General features: G+C 42.0%; 1 protein-coding gene across 1 annotated transcript; it reads right to left on the minus strand.

The window, feature by feature from the left end:
- On the minus strand, positions 1-9,582 carry LOC310867651 (extracellular calcium-sensing receptor-like; the record flags this gene model as incomplete). The annotated part of the gene is made up of 10 exons (XM_083777769.1): positions 1-914; positions 1,005-1,128; positions 1,225-1,452; positions 1,973-2,248; positions 2,714-2,920; positions 5,209-5,478; positions 5,895-5,981; positions 6,386-6,680; positions 6,804-6,934; positions 9,496-9,582. The coding sequence occupies 10 exons, from the start codon at positions 9,580-9,582 to the stop codon at positions 1-3; spliced, it is 2,619 nt and encodes an 872-aa protein (XP_083633895.1).
- Positions 9,583-13,619: the final 4,037 nt, after the last annotated feature.

Consider the following 13,619-nt stretch of genomic DNA (forward strand, 5'->3'; position numbering starts at 1 on the left):
CTAAGTATTGGTGTCACGTCGACCCATGATGGACTTCTTAGTGTTTTTCTCAGGTTTCAAAAGGATTATATAACACTTTGGTCCAAACAGTGCCACCAACAGGCCAAAACTAGATGCTAAAATAGCAAAAACCTCCACTACATCTGCATATTTGCCTGGAGAGCTGATATATGCTGGGATGAAGGCTATCCACACGGCACAGAAGATCAACATACTGAAAGTGATTAACTTGGCTTCATTGAAGTTGTCTGGAAGATTCCTTGCCATGAATGCTAGGAGGAAGCTGAGGAGTGCCAGTAAACCAATATAACCTAATAACACTGCAAATCCAACTGTTGATCCCACATCACACTCATAGACTATCTTATCACTGTGGTATTGCATGTTTTTATGAGGAGTTGGTGAGGCAGACACAAGCCAGGCTATGCAGATTGCTGCCTGGATGGAAGTAAGAGCCAGAACTGTTCCTCTCTGCTGCATTGTACCAAACCACTTCATAATGTCTGCACCCCCAGGCTTGGAGGCCTTGAATACAGCTAAAACCACCATAGTCTTTACCAGGATACACGAGACACACAGCACAAAGCTGATCCCAAATGCTGCATGCCTCAGCTGACAAGTCCAGATCCTGGGACGGCCAATGAACAGAAGTGAACACAAGAAACATAGTTTGAGTGACAGCAAAAGAAGGAAGCTGAGTTCTGAGTTGTTGGCGCGCACCATGGGTGTGCTTCGATGATAGATGAAGATTCCCAGGACAATGGCAGAGATAAATGTGCCCAGCAATGAGATGGTTGTCAAGGAGATACCAAGAGCCTCATGGTAGGAGAGGAACTCCAGGCTCTTAGGGACACAGTGGTCACGCTGGAGACTGGACCAGAAGTCCTCTGGACAACTGGTGCACTCTGTAGAGTCTATAAGACAGCAAGGTTAAAGCTATACAGCCAATTACAGTATTGTCCTAAAGATATCCTACTGTACATTTCTACATGGTGTAAACCAACCAGTCTCATTGCTGATCTCTCCCTCAGAACAAGCAATGCAGTCAAAGCAGCAGACAGGTTCCCCTTTCCTTCTGGCCACACGCGTTCCAGGGGAACAGCTCTCACTGCACACTGACCGAGGCGGCTACAGAGGAAACAATGATCAATTTTACTCCAAACTAAATTGCATTCGCATCATGAGCTCGACATTACAGTAGCTATTTTAGAAAGCTGTAGTGACCTTTTTAGATTCAAAGTTCCAGAAGATTCTGTTTTCATCTAGGATTAGTTCTTCGCCTATGGAGGCTGACTTCTTGACCACACCTACATTGAGAATCTTTGTGCCTCCATCAGGGAGCCACACCCAGTTCATGACATCATAGATTGGTAAAGCATCACCATTCTCATCAAATGATACATGATCACCAAATGGTGTGGTGAAGTTGATCTTTTCCAGGTAATACACAAGCTAGAAATGGTGGTGAGCAAAATTATGAAAAGCAAGAGTCTTTATGAAACAATATACATATAATAGTTGCATTGAGAGAACTCTTATTGTATTAACTACACCCTTTAGTATTTACAACATCATATAAACAGGAACTGTATTTTCTCCTGCCCTTCTGTCACTATAGACGCACATGGCATCCCATAATATTTGTTCTTTTTTTAAGATTCATGAAGAAGGGGTCTTTTGAAAATGTATGTCACACCAGAACAATGCGGATGGGGGAAACTGTAGCCTACTCACTGACACATGTCTCGTTCTAAGTCTATGAATGATGAATGGACTGCTCCTGTATTTTGGCTCACTAACTAAAATTGGGACCAGTGTTGTTTGTGTAGGTTGGAGGGCTGTATTATTATAAGTGGTGTATTATAGTGTCTGGCCATTAGAAGAAATGAGACATACACATTTCTTTCATTATTATTCAAAAATGTAATCCAACTAGAAACGTTAACAGGTAAACTGTGAATTAGTATTACACCTGCCATGGCTGTATTGTCTGCAAACTGGCACAGCCGTGCCCAATGAAAGGCCCTCTTCCTGGCACACATTGCAACATGTCATGGATGGCATGGGCCAGAGCATACACAGCCATGTACACAGTATACTCTCCCCTTAGGTCAGATACATCCAAAAGGGAAGTTTCTGCTGTTCCAAGGTCCTCTTGTCCAGTACAAACCCTTCCGCCAGCATCCACCCACTCCGAAGGAAGTGGAGCAAATTTACATCGAAATGTGTGCTCCCAAAACCGCCTCACCTGAAGAAACCCAATGCAGACTTAACCATCACTATAGAGCATGTGAAAACAATTTGTGTAGTCGCATAGTGCTCATGAAATGTGTGTTGATTATGCCAGCGGTTTGGGAAGATTAGCTCTGAACAGTCACGCACGCACGCACGCACGCACGCACACACACACACACACACACAAACACACACACACACACACACACACACACACACACACACACAAACACACACACACACACACACACACGCACACACACACACACACAAATTATTTTCTGCTCCTACGGTTATATTTTAGAAAATAGAGGTTTTGGATTACATTCTCAGTGTTATTTTGGAGTTTATACACGGATCATTTTTATCTTAATCTTTTGACTCTTCATTCACTGTGCAGGGATGTTCAATCAAAAAAACCCTGTGATGGTGATATTGGTGAACTACTCCTTTATACTAAATTAAACAAAAGACTCACTATGTTATTTTCATGTCTGTTGTCAGGGTCAGTGTCAGGATGTATTTTTAACAAGAAGTGCTTGAGACCTGGTATCTCTCCACGGCGCATGGCAATGCCCAGGGTGCCTCCCAGGTACGGCATGAATTTAGGGGTGTGGAGTCCAGTGTATGTCGACCAGGCCTCGCTGGCCATCCATTGCAGACCTGTCACATTCTGCCTCATAACCTGTTGATTGTGTTCATTTCAACAAAACATTAGTCCATCTAAAGGCAAATGAGCACATCATGGGGTCGATTTAGGACTTCTATTTTACTTACTTCTATATTACTAATCTAATTACAGTATTATGATCTGGGGGCGTGTAGTATGTCATATTGCAATTTTGGCCATGTTAAGAAGCGCTTTTGACACCCCGCGGAGTGCGCAAAACGGCCTTGAATTAGTCATGGGTGTGTTTAAGGCGTGTTTGAGACGTACCCAATCAACATGTCCGTACTATTCTCTTTACCAGTCAGCTGATGTCACATACGGAATGCGCACTTTGGGGATCGTGGTATGACATTTCTTCAGGCTGGCACCATAGAAGACATGACATGCCTTTGTCACATTTGGGTTAATTATTCCTATTGCACTGCATGCTGTCACCTTTATGCCTCAAAAGAACAGACCCACCTTTCAGATCGGAATGGAATTGCGAGTAGATAGCAGCATATTGGCAATCCATCAATCCATGCGTAATTAATTAATTCGATAACGATAGAACCATGTACCATACAGCGAATGAAAGCAAGATTCCTAAGGAATATGGAGATTTTTACATTTAATAAAACGGTTGAGAAATGAGAGAACCATGAGTGTTTATAGGCTAATATCAACGTTTTTTTATGAAAGACCAAACGGGCTGTGAACTTGAAGAGCTCAATCACCATCCCGACACGGAAGAAATATAGCCTAGTGCATGCATGTATATCCACTGTTGCACTTGCACACAGTAGCCTACACACGCTCTTTATTTGTTTCTATTGAAAAACACCAGTAAAATAACGTTTATTATATTTTATTTCATTCAAGTCACGACGAAGGGATGAGTTGAATGCGTGCTGCGTAATGCTGTGGCCCCGATGGTATGGTCTTCGCTGAGTTCGCTCGTAGCATTTTATTGAAGAAGACTTGAATCGGGTGTGATACAGCATATGAAAGCACATTTCCCACGGATTATGGAGATGTTTTTATTTATTTTTAAGGTTGAGAAATGAAAGAATTATGGCCGTTTCTAATCTCAATATTTTTTTTAAAAAGACGCAAAACTGCCATGTCTCATAGAAACAAGTAAATAGGTCTATAAAAATAAGCGCATATAACAGGGGTCTGTAACCTATTTTAAATGAAGTGCCATGTTTTTATTTTCTAAATAGTGAGTCTGCCATATCCAGATTAATTTGAATGACACCACATTAAAATAAAAAAACATATTTTGATTGTCCACAAATATAAAGTTCTTCCTTCTTTTTAAATATGTTCTTGCACATTGTTATAATGATCATTATATATCCCCCTGCAGTCAGAGTTCATAGTATTAATGAATGAATGTGATGCATTGTGAGCTGGTATAGATCTGCTATTTTCAAAAGTAATCTTTTTATTTAATTTTTGGATTAGCTGTCCTTAGTTGGGCAAATGCATTCATCTGGGGATCCTTGACATGGGAATGTGCTGTGTGACGATCACTGGTTTAAACAACATTAGGAGAAAAGCCCAAATAACCACTTTAGAAACAAGAAAAGCAACCACACAAAGCAACTTTACAGAAAAATAAGCCGCTTATAATAAACAGACATGGCAACACTCTACCAGCCTCTCAGAGCCGCTCAAGTGTCAAATCAAACAGTGCTTTTTGCGTTTATGAGGTGGTCAGACCCACGTCTAATCGTTATGCGCTGAGTGTCTTTAGGTCAAGGGGCTTAATAGCAAATTGCGCAAAGCGAGAATAATTAACATATGGACACTCCCACAATGCTAAAATATTCAGGGACGCGGTATGCCAAATGTGTGTGCGTTCAACACGGGCCGAGTGCGTTCAACACGGGCCGATATGCCTTTCATAATACGAATGTGCGCAGAGCGAGGCCAATTTATGTATCACGACCTGGTAAACCGCACCTTCAAAATCGACCTGCATGTGTTCTATGAACTTCCATGTAATATAATTGGTTGTTATAGCCAGTGAGTGAGTGAGACACGTAGATGATGTGATTTGTTTGGTCATTGTGCAGATAAGTATTCATTGCCTCTGATTATGTATTTCTTTCACTGAAAGTATTCTTTCAAAGGTAAAAGAAGGCAACCAAAAGACAGAGCTTTTTATTTGATGAACCTAAGAAAGTGATTAAATTGCACTGCAATAAAGAAAAAAACAGTGTATGTTCATATAAAGGATGAAGGACTTCAATATTACTCATTTCAGATTCCTTAACATTTTGAATCCCCATAAATTGAGACACAACAACACAAACCTCTTCCATGAGATTAACCACATGGCCCTCGTGTGCAAATGCAATGACCACACGAGCTGTGGATTTCTTCATCACAGTGACGATTCTCTCGTGTTCGGCTCGTTTGTTTTCCCAAGGCAGGGCCTCAAAATATGCCACGCAACCCAAACCAGACTGAGCCAGCTCAGACCGGAATGACAGGGCAGCATTGCGTCCATAGTCATTGTCAGTAAACAGCAGTCCTGCCCAGGTCCAACCATACCGCCTCATAATCTGGAGCATAGCTCGCACCTGGATAAAGAATGGAGGAACACTGTTCAGTGCTTAGGATAGATAAGTGGTTCTCAGTCTTTTTATACCGAAGTACCACCTCAGAAAATATTTAGCTCCATTATACATTTTTTGGGCGACTCCTCTGTGTACCGACAGTGCACACACGCACGCATGCACGCACGCATGCACGCACGCACGCACACGCACACACACACACACACACACACACAAACACGCACGCACGCGCACGCACGCACACACACACACACACACACACACACACACACACACACACACACACACACACACACACACACACACACACACACACACACACACACACACAGAGAAGTGTGTGATAGATTTTGTCATGTGTGTGCAGCATGTATACTACTTAATTGAAATCAAGAAATGTTTGGTCTGTAGAAGTTCACCTGGAAAGCGTCACTTGGGATCGTTCTAAAGAAAGATGGGAACTTATTGCGGTCACTCAGACAGGAGCAGGTAGCATAGTAACTCACCTGAAAAATAAACACAGAGTGTTCTGCGATACAACATTGTCGTGTGGTAAATGTCCCTTGTAAGCAGAGCATGAGTGGGGTAGAGTGCAGGGAGAAGTGTTCTCCACGAGGCTGCTTCTCATGCTCTGCTCCTTAAGGTTACAATGTTAAAATACATGTACCATTACTCCAAATAGATTGTTCCCCACCTCGATTATATAAAGACACATTTTACTGAATGTGACCATGAGACGAGCCCAACTCAGGGCTGTTAGGATTCTTTCTCTCAGGTCTGGGCAGAGAATCAGAATACTGTACACATCTGTCATAGATTTGTAAAAAAAAATAATAATAACCAACATTATGCATACTCTATAATCATATTGGTGCATTTGGTTAAAGGGGGTTCACGTGGGGAAACTTACCAAGGGAACTCTGTACAAACTTAATACACTTGAGATGGCAATAGTACGTGTTGAGGAAGATTCACCCACAATTCCGAGCACTGGAGGGGAGCCGCTACATCTCTCATCAAATTGGAACTGCTTCTCTCTCCCGCCGATCAATGACAACGCTGCATGGAACCCGATACTGAGCGTGAAACAGTTATCATAGAGACTGTATCCCAGAGTCACGTTGGGTAGCAGACTGGGGTTCCTGTTGATCTCAGTAATGGCAAAAGCCATGGTCTGGGCCATTCTGAACCCTAGAATGTGAAAGCTAACACAAAATGCTCACTGTAGCCTTGAATGTGTATATGTGTTGAAATATTCAACACCAATCATATATCAAAACAAGTTCCCCCTTTTCTCTTTCTTGCTATGGTATGTGTGTGACACTCACCCATAGCACATGGGGTCCTGTTGCTTGGAGGTGAAAGACAGCTCAGGGAAGGCAGAGGAGAAATGGATTGTAAACAAGCCACCCAGAATGATGTCGCCAGCCTTGTAAAATCTGTTGAGATTAAACTGTGCCTGTAAATCACAAGAAGAGGCAGGTGAGGAAGACAAAGGAGAGAATGAAGTGAACAATATCAAGTACAAGTACACATATGGAAGCAGGTGTATTTCTAGAGAAGCCCTCATGACTTTTCTCCTCTGTCTAACCCCTCCTTCTCCAAATCCTTTGTGCAGTTGATACATTTTATGCACATGTACCAACGTATGAAAGTATACGTCAGTGCTAGGCCACCCCCTGTGCAAAACTTATGTCACTAAATGGAATCTTTCACAACACCAATCTGGGCAGATAAGGCAGAAGTAGAGGGCTTAACATAATTAGAAATCTTTTCACATCAAAATATTATGTCCTGGAATGTCTCAGTGACACTATCTCCCCAGGGCTACGTTGGTAATTCACCCATCACTCATTAAATGTATTTAACCCTCGGTCAGGCCTTTAGGAGGGCCACTCAAGCCGCAAGCGGAGCCTGCAGCACCACCGTTGCTCAGTTGTCTGGTGCAACGCACAGGTCCCAGTCCTGGCAGAGTAGTTCCGGAGAAGTTCCAACGGATTGTGTGGCCCTGATCTTGCCCTAATGGGACTGATCGAGGATAGCTACTGGGACGTAAGTCAGGACTTGATCACCCCGGCTGGGTCACTTCAGTGAGGGGTATGATGATATGAGACTCGAAACCCCCGTTGACCTTGGGAAAAATCACTGAGGATACGTTCCAGGTGATTTCACTCTTTTTACCCCTACAGTAGACGGTAGAATAGGTGGTATTATAGTGATCTACGCTTACGAATAGACATTTGATATGAGAAATGGTTCCCCGGGTCTGCGGAGGACGGTGGGCTTCCCTGACTGCCTGGACAAACTGACCTGGGGCCTATTTCATGAAACCTGGATGAACAAATCCAGAATTTAAAACAAAACCAGGCTTGTACAGCCTGGTTTATTCCGTTCCACTAAAGACAAGCAAGGCTGAGAATTTATATTGCTGTTTGTTCATGGTAGAATTGTTATTGTGTGATTGGGGTGTCAATCAACCTGAACCAACCTATGGAGAACAAGAGGGGGTGGGACTTAAGGAGGAAACAACACAGAGAGAGAGAGAGAGACTGGAGAAAGAAAAAAGAGTGGACAAACAGGGACATTAAGGGTTTAAATAAGTTTCTGCAGATTAAAGTCCTGTTGCCTATCAAAGGGTAGCCACAGGCTTTGTGTTCAGTTTGGTTTTTATGTTGATTAGAACTGTGAAGAGTTTGTGTATGTTCAGTAAGATGTCCATCACCAGCAGTGTAACCAAATGAATGTTAGGCTATAAGCTAAAAACAAGCAGAGCTGTCCACAAACACTGGTGAATGCAGGAGGAGAAGTGTGTTGGAGTATATATGTTCTTGCACCAAGTTTCGAGTGAGTATGATTCACCACAGTATTGTATGTGAGAACAAAAAATGTACATTTGTTGTAAAAATAGAAAGTTCATTAGTGTGTGGGTTTTTCCTTTTAATATAGTGTGCTTCAGGACATTGCTGCACCATTGCTGACAATAGAGGTGCTCGAAGCTTGCCACTGCATACAGAGGGTCCACATGCACACAAAGTGGTGCATTTGAGTCTGTCTACAGCACACTTTCACCTGGAACTAGAAGTTTGGGACACTGCAGCATCTGTTTATGTGTTCTAAGGAACTGTGAGTACAGACCATCCATCTAACTGATTCTTTCCCTATGAGCTCCAACAGCGCGCCAACGTCTGGTACCATAAACTGAGTAAATCAAACCCTGGGGTATTTTTTATTTTGCTTTGGGAGGTTATTGTTTTGTTCAACTTTTGTTTTTATTTGTATCAGGGTCAGAGGGATTTGCAATTATTATATTTGTGAAATAACACAATTATTTTCATCATTATAAAATTCAATCCTTGTGTTGTGTATTTCATGAGTAATGTGAGTTACTTGGTGCACATGTAAAATAACAGTATAGCTGTACATTAAGCTAACCGGGCCTCTTTGCACCTGATTTGAGTAATATGTCACATTCGACTAATCACAGTGGACACATCCTGAAATTGTTTTTGTAGCATTAGCAATTGATTGGGTGGGCTACAAACGGGTAAGGAGTCAAGGACTAGTTACTACTAAATGACATACCGGTAACTGTGTGTACATTAGGCTACTGTGTGTTTACTGATTAACGGAGAGGCTATTCACTCTGAATTAACAATTTCACATTTTGAAGGGGAAAAGTGTGAACCTAACCTACACTTTTAATAATTTCATAAAAATAAATAATGAATGAGGCATACATATTCATGATTTTCTGCATTTTGTTCAATACAGGCCACTCCTTTAGATGTGGATCTTCAGGATGGAATATGACACATCTGAAAGACCTGTTTGGTTTAATTAGGCTATAGACTAGAGATACTGTGTACAGAGTTGCGTGATGTTTGGAGAAAATCTGTAGTAGGCTACTGTCAAAACAAATTTAGCCTCCTGGTGGCACCAGACCCATGTGAATGATTTAGAGAAAAGGTTCTGCTCTGGTGTCAGTGTGTGTGTGCACAGTTTTGCTGCGATCAAACCAACTGTGTCCTTAGCTGTCCACAGATGGACTGTGGACACATCGGACACAAGGACAGACGGACAGCGTGCCTTCAGCCTGGCAGAGACCATTATGTTATTGGAATGTTACGACCTTGTGTCTTTGAAACAGCCTGTCAATGTGTCTCTTAGGCATGGGTTGATCCAACAACATGTTTATGGAACTGCTTGTAAAATGACATCAGTCAGCTAAAGGGACTGTCAGGTGGGATTAGAGCTCACTTCAGGAACATCTCTAGTGAGTTGAAGATGCCTTAGGCTTGGACCTTATTTCCCTCACGCCTCCTCCACTTTAACTATAGCTACTGTAACAACAGCCCCATAATCCTACCACTCTTCCATCCCAGTTCCCGCTGGAACATGTCTTTCAGGTGTGTTGCATCATGGGCCTCATAAGACACTCACTGTTTCCGTGGGTCAGCACCCATTTATGGGTCGCAGACACATTTTTATGGGTCCCTCAAATGTGTCTTCCCTATATTTTGTTTTTAAATTATTATAATTTCAATACATTTTCAAAAAGAAAGCTTTTGTTACGAGTTACTTTGTAGATTTGGATTATTATTACAAAACATGCAGCCCTATATACATTTTGGCCATTTGAAAATAGCCAAATATTTGTATACCTTTGAAAGCATTCTGCACAAATGTACTTGTAATGGAGTAGTTCTACATGATTGATTGATTCTTTATTTAAGTGTCAGTGTTTATGGACACTTTTTACAGTTTACATAAACGAGGACAATAACAATAAACCGACATGACAGTTTGCAAACAATGATCAAGTGAATACTAATTAACTAATACACCCAAAATTCTTACATGGGCAGATTACATATATACAACACAAAATAAAATACCATAAAATAAAATACCATAAAATAAAATACGACATTGGGCCTGCAGGAGACTGGACATCGACCTACTGTACTTGAAGAGCTGAGATCTACATTGCTGTATTGATACTTTTACTTAAGTAAAACAATTGATTACTTTTCCCACCTATACCATATTCACCACCTCTCCTTTCTCCTCCTGTCTCTCCTCCCTGACTCCTCCTTTGTAGTTCGTACCCCACCCTCTTTGATCTGACCAGATAGTATATGTGTACTAGACATCTTAAAGAATAACACAAAGGTAACTCAAGTTAATCGGCACAAGAATGTAGGGCGGCAGTGGCTCAGTGGGAGAGTGGCCGGATGGGAACCGTGAGGGTCCCAGTTAGATCCCGCCATCCCGGCTCCCCCAAAGATAGCGTAGAAGTGTCCTTGAGCAAGACGCTGAACCCTTATTTGCTGCCGATGTGCAGGTTGATGCCTTGCATGGTTTCCTCCTCCATGTGTGTGTGAATGGGTGGACAATCTATATATCGTTGCTGTCGGGAAGAAACCACCTAACTCCAAAATGTTCATTTTTCAGAAAGAAAATTTTATAAACAATGCAATACTGCCTCATCAAAGTTGGTCTTGTGACTTTAGATATTGTCAATTACTTGCATGAGAGGTGGTGGGAGTTAGCTGTTTTAGCAGACAGTTTGAGGGTCCAATGGAGTTAAGAGGTTTAGTTCAATGCATTTTTATTACTTTCCATTGGTTCAATATTTTCAAAACAACACACAGATGTAAAATAGCACTGATTTATGAAGAAAAGAAATATCAAAAACCTCAAATATAGTTTGATATAGTATAGATAAAAGAGGCATATAAATGTAACCTGACGCTGCCAGATCCAAGAAGCTTGCTACACAAATTTGTTTCACAGCTTATTGGGATCTGGGATCTCGGAAGCAAATTCGATGACGGGGCTGTTCCTTTTTTTCAAGATACTTGGTAGATGATTGGATGGGACCGTCTGTCTATCACCATGTGGGCGTGCAAACACAACCAATCATATTGACGTGTCTATATAGCTTCACTTCCGGTTTCGCACATATCCCGCCCTTAGCTCACACTGATTGGTTCGAACCACGGAGCGGTTCGGTGTTAGCTCAACTCCCTGAGAGATCCCAGATGGTTGCTGTGTTGGGGAACATGGTTACCCAATACCGCCCCCATCTGGCAGTGTCAGGTTAATATAAATGCACCATTTACCATTTATTGCGACCAAGGTCGCAGTTAACTATGGAAATGTGCTTAGTTAACTCTAGACGGGCCTGCCCCAAAGTTATTTGTGAAGCCGCGCCCGGCAGCCGGTGAAAACTAGAGTTCTCAACAGGCCCTCATCAAACCCTGTACACTCAAGACACTGCCACCCTTATATCTCCATATATGGAGCTGACCTGTTCAACCATGTTGATCTGACCTCATCAAACCCTGGCCCTAAATGGTGAGGTTGCTTCCCGCCCTCAGGCATCTTACTGGTGTTAATAATGTTAATTATTATGCATGAAGATGCATGAAGAGAATATAAACTAACGTTGTATTGTATTGCAGTAACATAAATACGTTTAAATGTTCTTTTACTCACTTTGTCCACTGTCTGTGTAGTACATTGGTTTTAGTCTGACATTAATTCTGTCCAACCAAAGCACATTGTCCATTTATTTATTTGACAGGGACAAAGCTCATTAATCAACATGTCAGTTTCACATCAATGTAAATGGGCCAGAGTTAGCCGAAGCTAATGACACACTTCTCTCAAATACACATAGTAATAGAATAATTCTGCCACTAAAATGTGGAACGCCCTACAAACAGCCATTAAGACATGTGAATCCCTTGACTTCAAAACCACTATCAAAGAGCACATATGGATGTCACCGACCTACACATTAGGACATTCAGGACTAGCAATTAGGGTTTCAGGGTCTTGCTCAAGGGTTCAGGGTTTCAGGGTCTTGCTCAAGGGTTCAAGGTTTCAGGGTCTTGCTCAAGGCCACTTCGACACTAACTCTGTAGAGTTAGTGTCGATCCAACCGGGAACCTCACCGGCTGCTCTACCAGTCACTCTACTTGGTTCCAGCTGCATACACACGCACACGCACACGCACACGCACACATACACAATCTGTCCAGGATCAGGTGGTCCAGGAAAGACCTTGGACCGTGTTCTTTTCCAGATGCACAATGCATTTTCCATGACTTAATGTAATTTGAATGCATTAACTCCATTTGGCCTGCAGATGACAGCATTTCCAAATAGATATCTGCTAGGTTTCCCACGTGATCAGATAGATAGTAGGAGGATGGAGCAATCCCTGATGCTACAGGCAGCCCCACACACATAGCTTTCTTCATAACTTCTTTAGATGACACACATACATACATACATACATACATACATACATAGATACATAGTCCCCAGTGAATAGGCAGCTTGCCCTTCACTGGTAACCCTATTTTGGAATTATTTTTAAATATATGAAGGTATTGTGGACTTTGATTTTTACAAAAAAGCCCCCCTTTTAAATACATACATACATACCTACATACATACATTTCAGAAGTTGAAGCAGTTTTTAAGGACCCACTTTTAGGCCAGTGCAACAGAGCATGCTTTTGCCTTTTTTTAAACCCTACCCATTTTAACCAAATACATACATACATACCCAGCCGATCGCAGTACTGCACGCTCTGCTTGCGCAAGTAATAACAGTAGGCTACTTTGGGCATTTTAAATGTTACCTGTACAGTCTCTTGTGACATGAACAATTCAGAACATTAATGAACAGTAATTGGTCTCTCTATTGGACCAGCTTTCCTGGCATCCATGATAAGAGAGAGAGAGAGAGAGAGAGAGAGAGAGAGAGGTTGTCAGCATGGCTAATATAATATGACTCATGCATGAGTCAGCATCGTCAGAGAATACACAGACACTCCCATCACTAATGTGAAAGTCTGAGGTTGCTACTTGCTAGTCTATAGTCTAGAGGGAGGTTGTAGAGTATGTGTGTGTATTTTTAGCCAAGTTCTGTCCAACATATTTCGGAAGTGCAAGAACTTGGCTTTAAAAAGCCATGTAGGGTAGCACTCACATTTACAATTCTTTGGAGAGTGGTTAATATTTCAACAGCCGTCCTCCTAAAATGCCTTTGCAGCGCTCTGGGGAGAGCTCTCACTGGTCTGAACTGCTGAGTCTGGAATGCTGATTTGGATGCATGTCAGGAGAGG

This window comes from Protomyctophum parallelum, assembly GCF_964188405.1.
Source record: "Protomyctophum parallelum genome assembly, chromosome: 12".
Taxonomy (NCBI): Eukaryota; Metazoa; Chordata; class Actinopteri; order Myctophiformes; family Myctophidae; genus Protomyctophum; species Protomyctophum parallelum.